The following is a 23,767-nucleotide window of genomic DNA, read 5'->3' on the forward strand; positions in this document are numbered from 1 at the left end:
AATTTCATAAAAAAAAAGATACAAGACAATAGTGCTACTTTAGTAATATTGCGCTGATATTATCAGAATGACCCCAGTACATTTTTTTTTATTCGTTCAAAGGATACAAGGATGATTGACAATTGTAGTATTTGGCGTCCATCCTTAATTGCCCTTGAACTGAATGGCTAGGTCATCTCAGAGGACAGTTCAGAGTCAACCACAGCCATGGGGCTGGAACCATATGGAGGCCAGACCAGGTGAGGATGGCAGAGAAAAGAGCGACGTTTCAAATCTAGATGTCCCTTTATCAAAGCTAATTTGATAAAAGGTCATCTGCACTTGAAGCATTAGCTCTTTTCTCTTGTTACAGATGCTGCCAGAGATTTTTCAGCATTTTCTCTTTTGGTTTCAGATTCCAGCATCCACAGTAATTTGCTTTTATAAGGATGACAGATCTCCTCAATGTAACAAGTTTTAATGGCACATCTCAAAATAATGATAAGTCATACTTGGCCATTCTACATCCAAGACATTGACACACCCTCCCAACACCTAAATCTACACCCATTATAAACATCAATAGCTCCTGCGTGGGGTGTCTAGATTCACTTTCTGCATCATGTAGGGAGAGATGAAATTAACCATTAAAATATCCATCTTCTATCAGGTTCACATTCACGGTCCACAGAAACTAGGTGCATGAGTATAACTTCTTAGACTACGCTCTGAAATGATGGTGCTAAAGCAAAATCTTACCTGCACAAAGACTCTGTGGCATCCCTGTCTAAAAATTCATGATCATTTTTCACTACTTCAATATCAATAGGAAACTTGGAGGCTGTGAAGAATGAAATGGAAGGGAGTGATTAAATTGTGCGGAATTCTAATATATCACGAAGAAGTTATTTTGAAATCACATTGAGGCTTCGAAGTAACAATTTGCTGCTTGAGAGTTTAAGTAAGTAGTTGTGCAAGTCAATTGCTACGATGGATAATGATTGAAATAGGAAAATGCACAACCAGATTTATCCTTTCATTTAAGTACACTTTATCATCTATAAGTGCATCTTTGAACCTTTGGATAGGAGCAAGGAAAAACGAGCGCTTAAAATTGCTTAATTTAAAATGATTTTCCCTTATTTATTTTAGTAATTTAGGGTTTATTACAGCAATAGGATAACCTCCCCATCAGCCAACTTCAGCCTCAATTGTGCGGGCTGAAAACTAAGCGGCGGGGGGCGGGGGGGAGGAATGGATATAAACTCAAATATGGGGATCCCAGAATGGGAACTTACCTTCAAACAGCTGGGAATACTGCGGAAATCCAGCTGCCCTCAGCCAGTCACAAGCATCTTTTGCTTCAATTTCTGAAAGGAAAGGGGGAGAAAAAAGCCAAAAATCAATATTTGCTCTACACTACAATAAATATATCTGCAAAAAATTGGTAGTGTCCTTTGGGCAAGAAAGGCCCAATCCACGGTGATGTAAATTCAGCCAATTGTCTACCTACCTGGATAGAAAAGCACACATTTTCAAACAGAACATGTGTTGGCAAAGTTGGGACAACACAATTTATTTCCCGTTGTTAACATAGAACACGTGCAGAATTAAAAAAAAGTGTTGGCATCAATTGTGCGGTTTTATAATTCCTGCACATTAATCTCTAAAGTCATTGCATCTTGATGGAAATTTGTGGGATTCAATGTCAACATGGCTGATTTGAGTCAGGATGATGGCAGAATGGGCAAGTTGGGCCGAAGGGCCTGTTTCCATGCTGTAAACCTCTATGACTATGAGTCACCTTTCTAAATGCTGCTCCACAAGACCAGTTTCTAACTGGAATCCGAAGGGGATGTTATGTTTCCAGTTTTGCCTCAATCTTCCAAATCAAGCACTTTGTTTATTCTGGTTTACTTTTACATTATAGAAGAGACAAAAGTTTCTGCACCAGTCTATTCTATTCAAGGGCGTTGGTGCCAAGTCCTGACTTTAATTGTCTTCAAGATGGTGGCAATGAGCCACCTTCTTGAACCACTGCAGTGTCAGTAGTGTTGGGATGAGCATAGTGCCATTAGGAATGGAATTCTAGGATTTTGACCCAGTGACAGGGGAGGAACTTAAAGTTTTATTTATTAGTGTCGCAAGTAGGCTTACATTAACACTGCAGTGAAGTTACTGTGAAAAATCCCCTAGTCGTCACACTCAGGCACCTGTTCATGTACACTGAGGGAGAATTTATCATGGCTAATACACATAACCAGCATATCTTTTGGACTGTGGGAGGGAACCAGAAAACCCACAAAGACACAGGGAGAACGTGCAGACGCACACAAATAGAATGACAATATTGTTCCAAATAAGGATGGGTATATTAGGGGAACTTGTAGGTGGCGGTATTTGGACGTGCTTCCTTTCCTTATTTTTCTAGATGGAACGGTTGTAGGGTTGCAGATTGGAAGGTGTTGTTGTAGTAACTTTGACGAATTGTGGCAGTGCATTTTAATAGAAGGTGAACAATGCAGCAGTGTGTTTCAGTGGTGGAGGGAGTGAATCGGGTGTCAAGCAAGCAGGCAGTTTTGTCCTGGATGATATGATATTGTTGGGGTTGCACACAATGAGGTAAGTGGACAAGACTCCATCACACTTTAGACTTGTATCTTGCAGATGGCAGACAGCCTTTAGGAGTCAACTTGCCATAGAACTCCCAGCACTGGCTAATTGAACAGACCCATAGTATGTGTGTGGCTGGCCTAGTTACATTTCTAGTCAAATACTGAACTCCAGGATGTTGATGATGGGTGACCGTTCAAAGCAGATAGTTAAATGCCAGTATTATAGCTGTTCTGGAACAGTTTGGCAAGCTTTCTGCATGAAGTCTTGATATCATGTTGAATAAATTGAATTGGCTGAAGACTTCCATCAGTGATGCTGGGGATTTCAGGAGGAGGTGAAGGTAGATCATTCGCTCAGCAATTCTGGCTGAAGTTGGTTGCAAATGCTTTGACTTGTTCTACGTCAGTCGTATGCTCAGCTTCACCAGCAGGAGGACATGGACATTTATGGAGCCTCATCCGCAGTTAGTTGTTTAATTGCCCACCACTATTTATAACTGGGTGTGACAGGGCTATACAGCTTTGATCAGTAGGTAATGGGAATTGCTTAGCTGTTTATAGTGTGCAGTGACCTGAATCAGCAGAATTAAGACACCCAGCTTTTTTTTTAAATCTAGTATTTCAAAAGTTTGTGCATTATTTTTAACCCAGTACTTTTGTGTTTTCTACTCAATTATACATAATGACCTGTTTTAAAACTAATTTATAATACTTTGCCTTCCTGTAATGAATATTACAGGTTCAGTCATAGGAATATTTCCAATTGGTCTCTTTCTGCTTTTAAAGGTTACTTTTTTTTTTTAAGAATTGCCCCATAGACATTAACGAATTTTCCCCCACCCTCCCATTATTGTAGTGGAATGTTGAATAAGTCAGTCAATTCCTGTACCCAAATGGGTAAAAAATTAATCTTCTGGATAGTGTTGTAGTGTAGCCTCTTTAATGGAAGATCCTTCATGGACCACGTGACTGGACTAGAAGCAATGGAGCACAAGCACGCAAACGTGGGCCTCTCAAGAGCAGGGGCGTGCAATCCCTGGGGCTGCAGTAGGAGTCAGAACACTGTTGGGCATGGGCCTGTATAATCGTGCTGTAAAACCCTTTGTTGTAGTATATGCTTCTCAATCAATCCTTACTTGCCACGTTGAATCGCCTTGAGCTACTATAGATAGTAAACGAGTTCAAGTAGTGCATGTATTTTGAGAAGTTTACGGAGATGTGACAGATGTTTTCTAGTCACATGAACCTTCCTGTCACCTCCCAGTTGAACATGGGTACTAATACTTGGTGGCACCACAGATTGTCTGTTATTCAGGACCTCATGGAATTCCTTGCCAGCCAACTGTCATCATAATTAAAAGGTCACATGGACATTGGATGCCATCTGTTGCTTTGAGTTCAACTACCAAATTTTTTCAATGTTTACCCACAATAGTTATCTAATGAATAATCGTCAAATAAAATGATTTTCCTACTATTTAACAATAATGCGATCTAAAAGGGACAGTGCAATAAGCTGTGTTCCACAATTTGGAGGAAAAAACTCCCTTATTGACCATGCCAACACTAAAGTCTTACATTGGTGTTAAAATAAAAAATGAACCAAGAATTAATTTAGTTGCTTGATTAAATACAAATCCCTTTAAATTGATCAGGGAAGAAAAAGATTCTGAATGCTACAGGGAAAAAGGGTTTGGAGAACAAAGCACTATCCACACTGAATTAGCCCAACGTAATTCTGACAACAGTGCGGGTGCTTTGATTACCCTTGGTGTTCACGAGGCAGGCAAGGGCAGGGGAAATGGTCAATTATCCCATTTCTGATCACTCTACAGTAATCCTGCTTCAAGTGTGCACAACTGGATACCAAATGAGAATAGGCTGGAACCCCACTATGGTGGCAATGAAATAATCCATATAATAGGGTTCTCGTACAAAAGAATTTCAGTCCAAACAAATTAGATTAGAGTTTATAGGCAGGGGCTGTATGGGAGAAGTTTCACAATTGTTGCCCAACCCAAAAAAAATCTCAAACCCTCTGCTTCTGTTAGGTGAGGATTGGATTCCAAGAAACACCTATAATACATGCAAGGTCTTCAAGAATCTGGAAACTTTCTGTGGATGAAAATCAATTGGGTTCTCCAACAAATGTGTGATCTGCTCCATCTGCTTTCTGCCCAAGCAGCATAGTGGAGGTTATCCACTGGATCACTTCTTGATCCCCTCCATACAACACATGCTCAATGGGTCAAATAGGCAGCTCCCTTATTGGGAGAAACTCTTATGGCTGGTGTTTTGTAGACATGGGCCAACAGTTCTTAGGGCTGAAAAATAACTTTGAACAAACTCTTGTGTTGCACTTTAAGTATCATGACATCATTGGTACCATTGAGCTGAACACAAATGCTACAACTTCAAATACTGCCACAGTTTTTAAAAATTCATTTGTGGGCATGGGCATCGCTGGCTGGCCAACATTTATTGCCCAACCCAGTTTCCCGAAGGCGGTTGAGAGTCAACCACGTTGCTGTGGCTCTGGAGTCACGTGTCACAGGTAAGGACGGCAGATTTCCTTCCCTAAAAGGACATTAGTGAGGCAGATGGGTTTTCCCCCCAACAATTGACGATGGTTACATGGTCATTCTTAATTCCAGATTTTATTTTTTTTTGTTGAATCCAAATTCCACTAGTGGGATTCGAACCTGGGTCCCCAGAACATCAGCTAAATTTCTGGATTAATAATCTAGCGATAATACCACCAGGCCATTGCTTCCTCATACACTGCACTAGGCCATTGTCTCCTCCGGTGCACTGCTAAATATCCCCAGGTCATTGGATTTGTAACATAACTCTAATTCACCAAAACAGTCAATCTGAAAATAATTTCAAATCTGTAGTTGGAGGGACTGAACATTCAGCAATTAAGCAGCCCATTTTTTTGCAAATGAAAAGGAGCAGGAAATCCAGCCCTTAGAGCCTCAGTTCAATTTAGCCTAATGGATGTTTTTGGCTTGATGTTTGTTGGACAATCTGTCTCCTCCCAAAAGTAATCAGGAAACCTGGCAGCCTTTGAAAACTTGGCAGAGCTGACGTTGGCCCCCTCCATAACACATGCAGATCCAAATCATTCTTATCTAGTATCTACTGGAGTCTTGGATTGCTTGATTGAGCATAACCGTCTCCAGAACACAGTAGCTTACCACACGCAGATGCACGTACACACCAGCTGCCAGTGTTCCCAAGCACAATGCCCTCCCTATATTGGCTATGGATTTTTTACATTCTTGCAGCAGATTCTTTTGCCATGCATTCTATACAGTACAGTGTAAGTAGTGTGCTCTGGAACACACCAGGACACACCACCCCCTGCTCATTATACTTTTGCTTCGCCTCAGGCTGAATTTGAATTAGTCACACACTCATACCACTGACGTAATGTTCTTCCAACCACTCCATCTATATTGTGAAGTTCCTTAATGTCCTCCAACCCTTAACAGAACTCTTTTTGATACACCTCATTCATTCACACTTGTATATCTAAGACTAGTTGACTTGAGCACTATTTTTCTTTTCCTTTACAACTCCAGTAATCTAATGCCTAAAAAAATCTCTCAATTAAAACTCCATTTCTAACTCTGAACAAGAGCATCTCAGCAGCGCAGTTTGAAGACTTTCACAAACACTAAACATATTTAAGACACGGGTAGATAGGTTTTTGGTAGGCAAGGGGATTAAGGGTTATGGGGAGAAAGCGGGAAAGTGGAACCGAGCCACTTCAGATCAGCCATGATCTTATTGAATGGCGGGGCAGGCTTGAGGGGCTAGATGGCCTACTCCTGCTCCTATTTCTTATGTTCTTATAAAGAAAACCTTGCCACGCAGCAGACTGCTTCGTCATGCAGTGGAAATAGTTTAAATTAGGTATGGTCAGTATTAGCCACCAGCGCGGTGGCACAGTGGTTAGTACTGCTGCCTCACAGTGCCGGGTACCTGGGTTCAATTCCGCCCTGGGGTTGCTGTCGGTGTGGAGTTTGCACATTCTCCCCATATCTGAGAGTATTTCATCTGGGTACTCCAGTTTCCTCCCACAGTCCAAAGATACGTGGGTTCGGTGGATTGCCCATGACATATTGACTCTAGTGTCAGGGAATTAGCAGGGTAAATATTTGGGATTAGGGGAATACATGGGATTGTGACAGTGCAGACTTGATGGGCTGAATGGCCTCCTTCTGCACTAAGAATTCTATTCTATGATTCTATTCTGAACCTAGATGGTTTACTAACAATTAGCAATGTTGTTGACCAGATGAACCAGAACAAACTAATCACAAGACTCTAATCCTTCGATGTTGTTCAGTGGCCAAAAGTTTACACCATCCTGTGTGGATGTTGGAAGGCAGGTACAAAGTGAATGTGTGGGAGCTTCTAATCATGCCAAAGTACAAAAATAAGGCTCTTTGAAACACAGCTTAAACAAACTCACACCACAGAAATTTCAGCAATGAATAAAACAGCTTCGGAACTAACAACTGATACTTGGGGCGGGGGGGCTTCAACCACTCCTGAGGAAGCTTCAGATGTTTTACTCATGTGTCGCAAATCAACTTTTCCTAATATGTGCTCCCAACTCAGGTGCGAGCTCCGCAAACAAAGATGTGGGGCTGGATTTTCAAAGGACGAAGTGAGATGGGAACTAAGGCAGGGGAGCAGTTAGGCATTGATAAAGTGATGGGTAGTTTAAGGCGATTGATTAAAGGCTGATTGAAAAATGGGCTCTCACAGCATAGGGAGAACAACAGCTGCCTTCCAAAAACAATGGTGGGGAATTTTCCCACTGGAATCGTAGCAGGCAGGTAGGGGGTGGAGGGAGAGTGGAGTGGACTTTGCAAAGGTCAGTTGACCTCTGGTGAGATTTTTCAGTTTTGGGACGAGTGTGGCCAGAAAATCCCGCCCAAAAGTGAGGGCCTGAACTTCAGGATGAATGAAGTTCCTGCCCCCATTGCCTCATGGCCATTGCTGTGGCTTTGGGGCATAGGGGTTCCAGCTTGTAATATTGCATGTTCAGACTATGTCAAGAGCACAAAAGGGTATTATTTAAATCAGGAATAATTGGAGGCACCCAGTTGGGATCTGCATTTGGTGCCTATGTTGGTGTTCTGGACCCAAAACAGAAAACCTTGCCAGTAAACTCCCAACAGCTTTGAAACCAAATCCGAGAAATTACAGCTGGTTATTAGTCTCATCTTTTCCATGGTCAAACTTACTCAAAGATACGTTCAAAAAACAGACATGGAAACTTCCAAACGATTGGAATTGGTTATGATTGCCATAGAATGAATTACATAATCTAATAACCAGAGTAAAATTAAAATCCTCTTGACTATTAGGCAAGTTTGTGTTGAGCAGTAAAAATTTGGATGCAAACTTAAAGAAGATTATAGAATCCCTACAGTGTAGAAGGAGGCCATTCAGCCCATTGAGTCTGCACTGGCCACAATCTCACCCAGGGCCCTATCCCCAAATCACCAAGCATTTACCCCACCTGGTTCCCTCTGATATTAAGGGGCAATTTAGCCCGTAAGCCCACACATCTTTGGCGTGTGGGAGGAAACTCATGCAACACAAGGCGAACGTACAAACTCCACACAGACAGTGACCCAAGCCAGGAATCAAACCCAGGTCCCTGGTGCTGTGAAGCAGCAGTGCTAATCACAGTGCCATTTTTATGCAGATTGTTATTCATTCAAGTCCAAGAAACCCACAAGAGGTGTTACTTTGCACAAAGTATTTTTTAATATTCTCTCACAGGATATGGGTGTCACTGGCTAGGCCAGTATGTGGAACTAACCCTCACTGTCCTTAAGGTGATGGTGAGCCACCTTCTTAAACTGCTGCAGCCCATGTGGTGTAGGTACATCAAGTGCCTTCAATCCCTTATTGGTTTGCTAGGATGTTTCAGAGGAAATTTAAGAGTCAACCACATTGCTCTAGGTCTGGGGATCACATGTAGTCGGCACCAGGTGAGGTCGAAAGATTTCCTTTACCGAGGTGCAATAGTGAATCAGATGGGCTTTTTACAACAACGAATGATGTTTTCATGGTTTCGATCACTGAGATCAGCACTTAGTTCCAGACATATTCATTTATTCAGCTGCTGTGACGGGATTTCAACCCATGTCCCCTTGGCCTCTGGTTTTCTATTCTGACATTAATACTGTGCCACCACCTTCCCCAGAGTGAGCGTGGCAGAACATTTTGATATATATGTATCGTGCAACAAGCAGAGACATTCAAATAAGCTTCCTTCATATTGCTGTTTCAATGGCTAAGAGGTCAAAATCAGAGGGATATAGATCTGGAGGAGATGGCCGTGCACCCATGAAGGAGTTTGCAACGAATATTAGAATTCTAAATTTGAAACACTGTGGGATTGGGAACGAATGGCGGTCACGGAATGAGAGTGATGGCGAATAGGATGTGGTGCAAGTTAATGCAATGGCAGCAAAATTTTGGAGGAGTTGAACTTTCTTAAGAAGGTAAAGGTAGGATACAGAGTTGGATAACAGCCAGAAAGTTAGCACGCAAAAGTTTGTGAACATTTACGCTGTCCAAGAATGAAACACCATGGATTGAATCATTTTGTCAAGGGATTAACTAGGCTTCCCCACCCCAGTCTAAATGGCATGACACATGAGGCTTCCTTTAACCACAAGAAGTCTAAGTTTGGAAGTGCATAATTGTCATTTGCCAAACCATCTATCCCTATGGTACTGCAAAATAACACTACCATTTATAGCATGTTGTTATGTAGCATTATGTCCACCAACGTAGCTCAGTTCAATTCAGAGATTCAGAGTAGAAGGAATAATGTTAAAAATGCACAGTTCTTAAATTAAATTCATTTTCATCAAAACTCATGGAAATCATTTGAATTCATTCCTTTGATTCTCTTTCATCAGTGCTTGAGCTTCATTCTTTACATTATCAAAGATTTTGTTGTCAACACGATTGTAGTTCAATGAGCATTATTGTTGGAGTTGTGACGTTTATGCGGTGGATGGCATTTCTAATTTTTCAGAATACTGACAGATTAAGTATTCCACAAGTCCCAAGTCTGCTCAGTATTGTTGCACAATTGAGCTTCTGGTTTGCCTTGTTGAAAGGTGATGATTTCCATCTAACACTATGATATTGACTCCTAATTGATTTATCTAATACATGTGCGTATTATACAGGCCGTAAACAGCACTGGACGGGATAAGACTTTGCTTTACCAGATAAAGATATGTTTATCCCCAACAGCTTTGAAAAAGAGAGGAGAGTATCCAGGTAACTTGCTTCCAGGATTTCATCAATTCCAATCATTACCTGACCAATTACTATTGGAAAAGATACAAAAAGATGAACTTATTCTTTCACCATCACCCTGCAGACAGATTCAAAACCTCCCTTCATTAAATGAGCAACTCACTACAACGGTAGAGCTATCACATATATTCTAACTAAGTACCACACTCAGTACTTGAGCAATAAAGCGTTGAAAATTTGTAATGCGTATGGTGCTCCCTTGCACCCAAATCTACGATCTGAAGAACCTGGGAAAGGTACATTTTGTTAACAACGTTGTAGCATCATTTTGTAACTTTTGGAGCACAAACCTTATCAATAACCATGTGGCTAAATGGTAGCACAGTGGTTGGCACTGCTGCCTCATAGCACCAGAGACTTGTGTTCAATTCCAGACTCGGGTGACTGTGTGGAGTTTGCACATTCTCTCCGTGTCTGCTCTGGTTTCCTCCTACAGTCCAAAGACATGTGGCTTAGATGGATTGGCCAAGCTAATTTGTCGCTTAGTGTCAAGGAAATTAGCAGGTGGTTGGGGGCAGGGGGGGCACGTGGGAAAAAGGGCCTGGGTGGGATGTTATTGGGCAGACTTGATGGGTTGAATGGAATCCTTCTAAACTATAGGGATTCTAAATTCAAGTGGACCATTGAAGGTGTGCAGTCATCAAGTTCAGATACTCTTCATTCAGACTCTATGTCTGGTCCATTCTAAATGAGTTGATCTCAGCTAGGAGGCTACAACTTGACATCTGGACTGGAGGTGGCAAAAGAAAAATTAGCATGGGTTTCTGCTCTTGTTACCCAGTGAATCCTGTCGGAAGTGTTTGTGGATATATAGTGAAGACAGATTGGAGTTTGCCAGCCTTTCATCATTGCAGACAATCTCTAAATGATGGAGCAGCGCTCCAAAAGCTAGTGGCTTTTGCTACCAAATAAACCTGTTGGACTTTAAGCTGGTGTTGGGAGGCTTGTCACTAAAATGATACCTCAGCAGGAGAATTGGAAGAGAGAGAACATTGGAAAGTTAATATGGGGTGATCTCCTTGCATTAGAGAGAGAGAGAGAGAGAGAGAGGGGGAGAGAGAGAGAGAGAGGGAGAGATGGAGGTTGATCTCGTTTGGCTAATAATGAGTGTGATCCCCACTCCAAAATATCTGCTACTAACTCATTTTTAATCACCATGAACTTCCCCTTGGAGTAACTGACAATTTCCTCTGTAATTGCAGGAAGCTGTATAGAAATTAAGCTTTCAACAAGAATTAGATACGGCAGCACTCTTCAAGTTGCACCATTTTTATAGACTTGTGTCCCATTATTTAAAATAAAGCATATATTGTCAATGACTCAAACATTTCTTTAAACAGCAAACTCTACATCTCAGCTTCATTGCAACGAGAGAGAAATTGAATACATTCCATTGTTTGTCTGAAAGAGCAGTTTCTCACCAATACAAACCAATCCCTGTAATGGTTAATGATTCAGTGGTGGTATATATTCTGAAGCAGAGAAATGTTTACTGGCTTAGTAAATATAACATGCAGGGTTCAGCCCTAGTGGAAAACAGATGTCAGCCTTTCAGACTGATCTTTGGTCTTCAGCCCATGCATCATGGAAAGGGAATTAATTCCATTGCTGTTCTGCTTCCCTCACCCATCTAAACCATTAACAGACTGATGCCAAAGCAACTTCCTCTCAGATTTTGAAGACCATTAAATGAATACGAAGCTGTTTTCTAGCTCCAGTTTTCAGATAAAAAAAAATGATTTTTTTAAAAAAGTTGTCGGATTTGTCTGTTATTGAAGCCCCTATTTCCACAAGCTCACCATAGAAATTTGAGGGAGCATATCTGTTATTCCAATAAATTAGCGTTTTATACATTCTACCAGCAGTTAAGCGAATTTCAAACCAGCTACATTCCAAATGCAGGAATTAGTTTGACAACACTAGAAAAGGAAAAAAGGTGTTCAGTTGATACTCACGTTTTATAATCATCTTACTGAAAAGGCTCACACCAAGTGGGAAAGTCTTGCAGAGATACTAGGACTCTTGCTCAATGTACTAAATTCTCTCACATAAGATAAATGTCGATTTTCTTGTAGCTTACGAAGTCAGAGGGTTAAGATTCGAGCTTAAATTAAAATGTTACTTTCTTCCAATAAAAGTTCTGTTTCCTCCACACCACGACCCACAAAGACATCACTTTGCAGCACACTCCTGCGAACTCCCTGCACAGCTGGTGTATGTATGACTTTAAGCTGCAGCATTGGCATTAACACTTAGTGGACTCTTCCATTCGTGACTCGGGGGTAAAAGAGCATGTACGCTCAGGACTTCTTTCGCTGCTTAAAAACAGCCACATCCAGTTGCTGTTGGAAGTATAGAAAACCCTTCGACTTGATTTGTGAAGACTGTGAGTGTAATTAACAGAAATACAAAAAAAGGGTGCTTTTCATTCCAGCGTGACCCTATTTTACTGCGGAACACTCCACAAGTACGCAGAGATGAATTACTGTCGATAGACTGGAAGAGAAAGAGAATGGTCATGCACCCAGCTGACCAGCACCTGCACTAAAAGGGACTTCACCTCCAGGGCTAATGGATTGATTTTGAGGCATACATTAATCGCTGCACTTAATTGAATAATCTCTCAGTAAAACAAATGTCATAGGAATCCAAGTTGTTTCCCCCCCCAAACAAAAAAAACTACATCTTGAAGGAAAAAAACCCCAATATTTTAAACAGCTCCCACTTCCAGAATTTTTTCTTACCTTACAAGCTCCAGAAATCTGAGTTCAGAAAAGCTAAATTTATATTTCGACTTAGAGGTTTACAAGATGATGAGGGATAGATAGAGTGGACGCGCAGAGAGTATTTCCTCGGGTGGATGTAGCTGTTACTAGGGGGCATAACTATAAAGGTTCATGGTGGGAGATATAGGAGGGATGTCCAAGGTGGATTCTTCTCTGAGTGGTTGGGATATGGAATACACTGCCTGCTGCGATAGTGGAATCGGACACTTTAGGAGCTTTCAAGTGGTTATTGGATAGGCACATGGAGCACACCAGAACGATAGGGAGTGGGATAGCTTGATCTTGGTTTGGACATAGCTCGGCACAACATTGAGAGCCGCAGGGCCTGTACTGTGCTGTACTGTTCTATGTTTCTATATTTAAAAATAAATGTCAAATGCAAACTCAGGATGCACAAAGTTCCAGGAATGTGATTTAATACAATCGGACAAAAATTTATTTTAAAAATTCATTCACAGGACATGGGTGTTGCCAGTCACTAGTTGCCCTTGTTCAGAGGGCAGTTGAGAGTCAACCACATTGCTATGGGCCTGGAGTCACGTGTAGATAAGAACAGCAGATTTCCATCCCTAAAGGACATTGGTGAACCAGGTGAGTTTTTCCAACATTTGTCAACGGTTTTGTAGTCATCAGTAGATTCTTAATTCTAGATATATTTTCTTGAATTTTAATCCCACCGGTTGCCATGGCGGGATTTGAACCCAGGCCCCAAGATTCTGGATTAGTCATCTAGCAATAATACCACTAGGCCATCATCTCCCCTTAATCCTGGTGCATATTTAAAATCATAGTTGGTGCCAATATATGAATATAATGGAGAACCAACACTTGTAACCTGGTAGTTATGAGAGCGCCTTGTGTCAGATACAGGAGGAGTTGGGAACTTAGGGTAATGCTTGCTGTACTTGCTCTTGGATTATTTAACAAATGGCTGAGGTTAGAAATACTCCATGTGGAAGGCTGGCAAATTCCCCATCAGAAAATGGTGGAAATTAATCTATATTAGCTTTTAATGTAGATAAATGCTTGAAAAAGAAAATATTAAAAGAGCAATGAAAGGAGATAAATAAATGGATAATTTTGAGAAACAGATGGGACAAGTGACCCTCCTTCTGTAACATTCTATGGCTTAGTGTTCTATGAAGTGTCTTAGTAAGGCTTCCTATTTACATGACTACATTGCAAATATTCTTAAACTATTTCTTGGCTACTAAACCTCAGGTTAGAAAAAAAAAACTGGCATATACAAGTTGTCATAAAGGAGTCAGAGTGCATCAAAATCTAACTGGTCATTGATGTCCTGTTGAGAAAGAAACGGGTCATCCTTGCTTGGTTTGGCCTACAAGTGATTAAGGTCTCACAACAACTTGGTTACCTCTTAACTGCCCTCTGGAGTGGCCTGGCAAACCATTCTGCTACTTCCCAATGTCCTATGCAGGCAGCCCACTACTACTGCCTTTTCAAGGGCAACTATGGATTTCCTTCTGACAGAACTGCATTTGCGTTGAAGGTTTAATTTTCAGATGTTTATTGCGCAATTAGTAATGTTTGATGACACTTAATGTAGCAGGGGAAGGCAGATGGGAAAACAGGTGGTTTCCCAATGGAATAGTATGTGTGTTGCGGAAAGTGGGCCAGATTTGAAAAAAAAAGCACGGGATGACAACTTTGATTTTCATTCCCTTCAACCCATGTAAAACGACCCTTTTTTAAATATGCGAAGGATTTATTCCACATAAACAATAATCGGTCAGCATGAACAAGCTTCCATTTCTTCCCCCAACGAATTTAGTCTCATGACATAGTAAAAGGGTTAACTAATAGTGAGTGTCATGAGACAGCTTGCACACAACTCAAATTCAACCATGGCTAATGCAGTTTACACACTAAGCTGCTGCATTGTAACTGAACCTTCACACCAAATGGAACACAGCTGCCCAAAGTACTTTGCATTGTTCATCATCAACTAACTTTCCTCGCATAAATCTCTATTGATCCAGAAGGCAAACTGGCCAGATGCAAGGCCAGCTGACATCACATTCATCCATCCATCAGTAAATATCCTGAGAGGCACCTGCCTTCTCTGGGGACTGATTTGACTATTGATTTTCCCCTTTAGAACATAGAACACTACAGCACAAACAGGCCCTTCGGCCCACGAGTTGCGCCGATCACATCAACACCTACCAATCTATAGACCTATCTATAACCCCCAATACTCATCCAGAAGTCTTTTAAAAGACCCCAGCGAGTTCGCCTCCACCACCACTGACGTCAGCCGATTCCATTCACTCACCACCCTCAGTGAAAAACTTACCCCTATCACTTCTGTACTTTCCTCCCCGCACCTTAAATCTGTGTCTTCTCGTAGCGACCATTTCAACCCGGGGAAATAGCCTCTGAGGATCCACCCTATCTATTCCTCTCAACATTTTATAAACTTCTATCAGGTCGCCTCTCAACCTTCGTCTCTCCAGGGAGAAGAGTCCCAGCTCCCTCAACCTAACTTCATAAGGCATGCCTCCCAGTCCAGGCAACGTCCTTGTAAATCTCCTCTGTACCCTTTCAATAGCTTCTACGTCTTTCCTATAGTGAGGCGACCAGAACTGCGCACAGTACTCCAAATGAGGCCTGACTAGGGTCTTATAAAGTTGCAACAGATCTCTTGCCTAATAACAGTTGTTATTAGGCAAGAGATCTCGTGCAGGAGACCACTTGTGGATGTTTGATTTGTAAATTTTTTTAATACATTTGACCTTTAAAAGGATTTCTGTATTTGCTCCGCTGACATGTAAAACCAGTCAGGGTGCAAGATTCAGCAAGCGGTCTGGGATGCAGCAAAGGGAAGAAATGGCTCTGTGATTCACATCAGACACTGAACTGAAGTCAAATATAAGTATTTAGTCATGCATTATTATTGGTGATAGGGTGCAAAGTCATTGCTACACTTTCCCTGTAGATAGAGATGGACTATGTGGTGATTGACTCTTGATCTGTGTTGCCCTTAAAAGGGGCAAGAACAATTATCACAGACCATCAGGGCTGATCCTGGAATGATTTGTCGAGCAATTTCATTAGCAGATTGTTGATGAATTGTAGCATTAGGACAAATGTGCAGCATGGTGAGTAAACATGTCAAGTCGTGTCTGACAAATTTACTGGAGTTCTATGAGGATGTGTCTAGGGCGGTGGATAGAGGAGAGCCGGTGGATGTGGTCTTCCTGGATTTTCAGAAGGCGTTTGACAAGGTACCTCACAAGAGGTTAATACAGAAGGTCAGGGGGCATGGAGTTGGGGGTAGGGTGTTAGCGTGGATAGAGGACTGGTTGTCAAATAGGAGGCAGAGAGTGGGGGTCAATGGGTGCTATTCGGATTGGCGGATGGTGACTAGTGGAGTGCCCCAGGGGTCGGTGCTGGGGCCTCAGCTATTTACCATTTATATAGATGATCTGGAGGAGGGAACCGAGTGTAGGGTGTCGAAATTTGCTGATGACACCAAGATTGGTGGAACGGCAAATTGTGCGGAGGGTGGGGAGAGTCTACAGAAGGATCTAGATAGCTGGGCGAATGGGCCAGGAAATGGCAAATGGAATTTAATGTTGGCAAGTGCGAGGTGGTTCACTTTGGTAGGAATAATGGTAGGAAGGATTATTACTTACGTGGGGAAAAACTGCAGCAGGCGACGGTGCAGAGGGACCTCGGGGTCCTTGTGCATGAGTCGCAAAAACCCAGCTTGCAGGTGCAGCAGGTGGTCAGGAAGGCGAATGGGATGCTGGCCTTCATAGCGAGGGGGATTGAATATAAAAGTAGGGAGGTCTTGCTGAGGCTGTATAGGGCATTGGTGAGGCCGCAGCTGGAGTACTGTGCAGTTTTGGGCGCCGTACTTACGCAAGGATATTTTAGCCTTGGAGGGAGTGCAGAGGAGGTTTACTAGGCTGATGCCGGAGTTGAGGGGGTTGAGCTATGAGGAGAGGCTGAATAGATTAGGCTTGTACTCGTTAGAGTTAAGAAGAATGAGGGGAGATCTCATTGAGACGTATAAGATTATGAATGGGATGGATAGGATAGAGGTGGAGAGACTTTTCCCGCTCAGAAAGGATAGTAGGACTAGGGGGCATAGCCTCAAGATAAGGGGGGGCGGTTTAGAACAGAGTTGAGGAGGAACTTCTTCACTCAAAGGGTGGTGAATCTCTGGAATTCTCTGCCCGTTGAAGTGGTGGAGGCTGACTTGCTAAATATTTTTAAGATGCGGGTTGATGGGTTTTTGATAAGAGGGGATTAAGGGTTATGGGGAGAGGGCGGGAATGTGGAACTGAGCCACAACAGATCAGCCATGATCTTATTAAATGGCGGGGCAGGCTCGAAGGGCTAGTTGGCCCACTCCTGCTCCTACTTCTTATGTTCATCTTCAGAAGATCAATAATGCTGAAACATCTTAAGAAAGATTAAGTTGAACATTCCAACTGTGTTATTACTGCATGCAGCAGTATTATCAGCCATATTTTACAAACATCCTCCCCTCACAAGGCCAGATGCAAGGGATGTCAAATTGGCCACCATGACAGTGCCACTATGCCCATCATTTTCCCAGCAGTGGGGAACACATTGGATGACAGACTCATTTATAGACCGAATGAGGCCCTTCATTGACTAATTAATGGGTACTTAATGGCCTCCTTGCACTACTGTTGGTATTATACCTGCAGTGGGGAGGCCGGCACTAAGCGACTGCCCGCAGTCCCAGAGGCATTGGTGGGTGAAGGGCATTAGACCTTTAGGTCCAGTTCCAACCAACTGGTGTTTGACCTGCTGTCAACCATCTTCCCTAATGGGGACACAAGGCCTGGTTTGAGCCAATTAATAGTCCAACAGTTGTTAAATGACTGAGGTGTGCTGCAACCAAAGTCACCAACTTGTGTTTGGGGAAGGGGCAGAGATCCCACACCCAGTGTAAAATTCAGCCCACGATTCAACAGAACGACACCAAATTGTAACTCCCATTGAAAAAGAGGACACAAGGATCACGGAGGTGGGAAATGCAACATTGCATGAGCACAGTAGATGATACCACTCTATATTTGGTGTTAAATTATGCTGTAGTGGAGTAGAGCTTGCTTCATACCACCTCTGACATTTCTGATATGTTCCAGCTAAATTAGGAACTTTCAGAATGGATATGTAGTTACCAAATACAGAACGGCATTATATTCTTCAGTCTGAACCTGTCACATTGACCAGCATTACTTTATCACAGGAATACAATTGAAGAAAAAATTAAAAGCTTCTACCCACAATTTCTGAAAGCGACATTTGGGCTCAGCTCAGTTACTAAGAAGGTTTGAAGGGAACCTACCCATTCAGGGGAGGTGATGGCCTAGTGGGATTATCGATAGATTATTAGCCCAGAAATGCAGCTAATATTCTGGGGATCTGGGTTCGATCCCTGCTCCAGCAGATGGTGGGATTTGAATCCAATTTAAAAAAAAACTGGAATTATGAATCTACTGATGACCACAAAACCAAATTTTTCAGAAAAAAAACCCATCTGGTTCACTAATGTCCTTTAGGGAAAGAAATCTGCAGTCCTTACCCGGTCTGGCCTACATGTGACTCCAAAGTCACAGCAAGGTGGTTGACTGTCAGTTGCCTTTGCAAACTAGGAATGGGCAATAAATGCTGGCCAGCCATAAATAAAGCAAGCAGACATTGGGAAGTTTAGTTTATCCTCATGCCCCCAGTAGACAAGGTGACATTCCTCTCTCCTCCTCTAAAGAGCAGAAGCACATTCCTCAAATTTTTCATTAGTTACCTTACTCCTGAATATTTGAAAAAAAAAGTGTAGTTCCATCATGACTCAAAAAGTACCTACTTACACCTTCATTTGTGACTAATTGATGTCCCTATTCTTATCGTGAAGCACCAATTAACACAAAATGGCAGATTTATACTTTGATCTCCTGTGGTTAAAATTAGCAACACTCATTGTTGGAGTTGTATTCATCCAGGTAATTGGATTCCATTACCCTCCTAACTTGTGCTTTGCAAATGGCAACCAGCTATGGGGAGTCAGGAGGTCAGTTACTTTCTGCAGGATTTCTATAATCTGATTGCTTTTGTAGCCACAGTATTTGTATAGCTGGGTCCACTTCAGTTTCTGATCAATGGCAAGCCCCCCAGAATGTTGATAGTGGGGGAAATCAAACAATGGCAATGCCATTGAAATGTTAGGTGCTATCTTGTCAGAAATGGTTATTGCCTGGCACTTGCGGCATGAATGTTACTTGTCACCCAAACCTGGAGATTGCCCAGGTCTTGCTGCATTTGGACAAGGATAACTCCAGTATCTGATTTGCCGCAAATAGGGAACATCAGCAAACATCCTGTGCAATCAATGAACATTCCTACTTCTGACCTTTGGATGGTGGGAAGGCCATTAATGAAACAGACAAGATGGTTGGGCCTAGGACACTACTCTGAGGAATTCCTGTAGTGATGTCCTGTAACTGAGATGACTGACCTTCAACAACCATAACTATCTTCTTTAGTGCTAGGTGTGACTCCCAATGCCTATTGGCTCCAGTTTTCCACCAGAGCGCCTCGATGCCATACTTGGTTAAATGCTGTCAATGATTTAAAGGCAGTCGCTCTCACCTTACCTTTAGCATTCAGCTCTTTTGTCCACGTTTGAACAAAGGCTGGAATGAGGTCAGGAGCTGAGTGGCCCTGGTGGAATCCAAACCGAGCGTCAGAGAATAGGTTATTGCTAAGCAAATGCTGCTTGCTGATGACTCCTTACATCACTATACTGATGACTGACAGCAGACTGTTGGGGTGGTAATTGGATGGGATTTATTTTGCATCGTGTAGGACAATTGTCCACATTGCTGGGGAGATGCCAGTATCATAGCTGTACTGGGAGAGCTTGGCTAGAGGCGCGGAACACAAGTCTTCAATACTATTGCCAGGGGTCATATCCTTTGCTGTATCCAGTGCCTTCAGCTTTTGCCTGATATCACATGGATCGAATTGAATTGGCTGAAGCCTGATATCTGTGATGTTGAGGAGCTCTGGATGAGGCCGGAGGTGGATCATCCCTTCTCCACTTCCGGCTAAAGAATGTCACAAATGCTTCAGCCTCGTCTTTTACACTAATGTTCTGCCTCCCCGTCATTGTGAATGGGGATATTTATAGGGCCTCCTCCTTCAGTGAGTTTTCTTCCAATTGTCCATCACCACTCATGACTGGATGGGCAGGATGCAGAGCTTAAATCTGATCCCTCGGTTGTTGAATTACTTAGCTCTGTTTATAGCTTGCTGCCTATGCATGCAAATAGTCCTTTGTTGTGGTTCAACCAGGTTAACATTTTAGCTCTGCCTGGCACGCCCTCCTGCACTCTCCATTGAACCAGGGTTGTTTCCCCTAATTTGGTGGCAATGGTAATCCTGGGGATAAACTAGACAGATTGTGCCTCAGTACAATTCTACTGCTGCTGATGGTCCATTTTACCTCATGGATGTCCAGTCTTAGTTGCTAGATCTGTTCAAAAATCTTTCCTTTTACCAAGATGGTGGTTGCATACAATACGATGGAGTGTATCTTCAATCTGAAGACAGAATTCATCTCCATAAGAATTGTGTTACGGTCAGTTCTGGCGATAATGCATAGGTAAATACATTTGTGGCAGGCAGGTTGGGGAGGATGGGGTCAAGTTGGTTTTTCCCTCATTGGTTCTTTCACCAACTGCTGCAGTCCCAGTCTTGTGGCTATGTCATTTAGGATTTGAGCAGTTCATGTAGTGGTAATGCTACCAAGCTATCCTGGTGATGGATATTGAAGTCCTCCACCCAGAATATAGTCTGTGCCTTTCACATCCTCAGTGTTTCCTCCAAGTGGTGTTCAACATGGAGGAATACTGATTCATTAGCCGAGGAAGGGAGGTACATAAATCAGAAGATCATAATAACATAAGAAATAGGAGCAGGAGTAGGCCATCTAGCCCTTCGAGCCTGCCCCACCATTCAATAAGATCATGGCTGATCTGAAGTGGCTCAGTTCCACTTTCCCGCTTTCTCCCCATAACCCTTAATTCCCCTGTCTATCAGAAACCTATCTATCCGTGACTTAAATATATTTAGCGAGGTAGCCTCCACCACTTCAACGGGCAGAGAATTCCAGAGATTCACCACCCTTTGAGTGAAGAAGTTCCTCCTCAACTCCATTCTAAACTGCTCCCCCCCTTATCTTGAGGCTGTGCCCTCTAGTCCTGCTGTCCTTTGAGCAGGAAGAATCTCTCTACCTCTACCCTATCCATCCTTTTCATTATCTTATACGTCTCTATAAAGATCTTCCCCTCATCCTTCTAAACTCCAACAAGTACAGACCCAGTCTATTTAAATCTCTCTTCATAGTCTAACCCCCTCATCTCTGGTATCAGCCTAGTGAACCTCCTCTGCACTCCCTCCAAGGCCAAAATATCCTTGCACAAGTGCGGCGACCAAAACTGCTCACAGTACTCCAGCTGCGGCCTCACCAGTGCCCTGTACAGTTGCAGCAAGACCTCCTTGCTTTTATATTCTATCCCCCTCGCTATAAAGGCCAGCATCCCATTCGCCTTCTTGATCACCTGCTGCACCTGCAGACTGGGTTTTTGCGACTCATGCACAAGGACCCCCAGGTCCCTCTGCACTGTAGCATGCTGCAGCTTTTCGCCCTTTAAATAGTAATCCCTCCTACTATTATTTCTGCCAAAGTGGATAGCCTCACACTTGCTAACATTGTACTCCATCTGCCAGGTCCTCGCCCACTCACTCAGCCTATCTAGATCCCTCTGCAGACTTTCCACACTCTCCACACAATTTGCTTTTCCATTTATCTTCATGTCATCAGCAAATTTCGTCACCCTACACTCAGCCCCCTCCTCCAGATCATCTATATAAATGGTAAATAGCTGAGGCCCCAGTACCAATCCCTGCGGCACTCCACTAGTTACCAACCGCCAATCAGAATAGCGCCCATTGATACCAACTCTCTGCCTCCTATTAGGCAACCAATCCTCTATCCACGCTAACACCTTACCCCCAACTCCATGCCCCCTAACCTTCTGAAGCAACCTTTTGTGCAGCACCTTATCAAACACCTTTTGAAAATCGAAAAACACGACATCCACCGGTTCCCCTCTGTCTACCGCGTTAGTCACATCCTCAGAATTCCAATAAATTTGTCAAACACGACTTCCCCTTAACAAATCCATGCTGCGTCTGCTCTATCAAACAATTCGTCTCTAGGTGCCTCGCTATTTCTTCTTTGATGATGAATTCAAGCATTTTTCCAAATACAGATGTTAAACTAACTGGCCTATAATTCCCTGCCTTTTTTAAACAGCAGGAAGATTCTCTTCCCCATGTATGATTTGGTGCTATGAGGCTTCATGGGGTCTGCAGTCGGTGTTGAGGACTCTTGGGGCAACTCCCTCCTGACTATATGCTGCCATCTCTGCTGGACCTGTCTTGCCGGTGGGATAGGACACATCTTGACATGGTGATGGTGACATCTGAGGCCTTGGTTTAATTCAGTCTTGTGGCGGGTGTGAGAATATAGACTGTTTCCTATTGGGAGGCTGGCTGCAAACCATGCCATATATTCTGACCTTGACCTCATTAAGTTATGCACCCAGGGCAGGTGGGCATGATTGCATACATTACACAATCATATCTGGGTGCCAGTTCATCAGCAATCCACCACTGGAGGAGGAATGTAGACCTCTTGAAAAACATGGATCTCCAGGAACACTCAAAAGGTGGAGGATGGAATTCCTGATGAGACAAATCTGCAAGATGTACCAGTAGATGCTCCATCCACCCACTGCTGTGGTGGTCCAAGGATGCTGGCAGGTTCCCATTCAGAATTCTGGAGAGATTACCCGGCATTGCGAGTCTAAACTTCTGCATGGCGTCATGTTGTTCCAGACGTCTTCTGAACCGGTGTGTCTTCCTGCTGACATCATGGAAATTGGGCATTCCAATGGGGGCTTCAGTTGTGGGATGCATTAACTAGATGCAAATCATTTCTGTGCCGGCCTACAGTGGGTTTCCCAATCCACCACAGAGGGCAGCAGAAGTTGGTGTAAAACTGATTTTGGTTGGCAGATTTAACGCTGGGAGAATTAAACAGGGTCATGGGAGGTACGTTTTTGTTAGTATGACTATATCAGGCTATTCCAGGGTCAACAGGGCTGAGTTTGCTGTTGCTGTTTCTTTGGTCAATTTGGGTGCTCCATCTAGTTTAATTATTTTTAAACTTTTTGGCAGTTTCATACAACAGAACAGCTGTGGGTTTGAAGTGCATGTAGGTCAGACCAGGTTAAGGACAACAGATTTCCTTCCTTAAAAGGGACATTAATGAACCAGATGGGTTTACTCGATAATGGCTTCATTTCAGTTTGAGATTTTTATTGAATACAAATTTCACCATCTACTATGGTGGCATTCGAACAAGGGTTCCCAAAGCATTACCCTGGTCTCTGGATTACTAGTCTAGTGACAAGACCACTACACCTTCACTTGCATGAGTGAATGAGGTTCCAATACATTCATAAAACTCAATACCATCTGGGACAGATCAGCCCCCTAGATCAGCACCCTGTCCACCATCCTAAACGTACACTCTCTCTACCACCAATGAATAATGGCAGCAATGTCTACTATATACAAGATGTACTACAAAACTCTCCAAGGTTCCTTTGACAGTGACTAGAAGGGCAAGGGTAGCAGATGACTGGGAACACCACAACCTGCAAGCTCCCCTCCAAGCCACACATCATCCTGACTTGGAACTATATCGCCATTTCTTCACTGTCGATGGATTAAAATCCTGGAAATTCCTTCCTAACATACTGTGGGTGTTTCTATATTAGATGGTCTCCAACTCACCACCATCTCACAGATAATTAGGGATGGGCAACAAATACTGGACCTGCTAGAGATATTTACATCCCATGAAAGACAATAAAATTAATGGTA

General features: G+C 42.8%; 1 protein-coding gene across 2 annotated transcripts in view; it reads right to left on the reverse strand.

The window, feature by feature from the left end:
* Positions 1–23,767, reverse strand: part of LOC145351752 (rho GTPase-activating protein 7) — a 147,309-nt gene that overhangs the window by 26,883 nt on the left and 96,659 nt on the right. Inside the window, exons 1-3 of one of the 2 annotated variants that reach the window (XM_080201361.1) lie at positions 11,918–12,127; positions 1,278–1,349; positions 739–820 (exon numbers count right to left, since the gene is read on the reverse strand). In XM_080201361.1, the coding sequence (XP_080057487.1) occupies positions 739–820; positions 1,278–1,349; positions 11,918–11,930 (167 nt within the window). In that variant the 5' untranslated portion in view covers positions 11,931–12,127. Of the gene's footprint in view, positions 1–738; positions 821–1,277; positions 1,350–11,917; positions 12,128–23,767 lie in introns of those variants that run through there. The other variant, XM_080201360.1, reaches the window with a different exon arrangement.

Source organism: Carcharhinus amblyrhynchos, chromosome 13 (genome assembly GCF_965287045.1).
Source record: "Carcharhinus amblyrhynchos chromosome 13, sCarAmb.v2.hapA, whole genome shotgun sequence".
Lineage (NCBI taxonomy): Eukaryota > Metazoa > Chordata > Chondrichthyes > Carcharhiniformes > Carcharhinidae > Carcharhinus > Carcharhinus amblyrhynchos.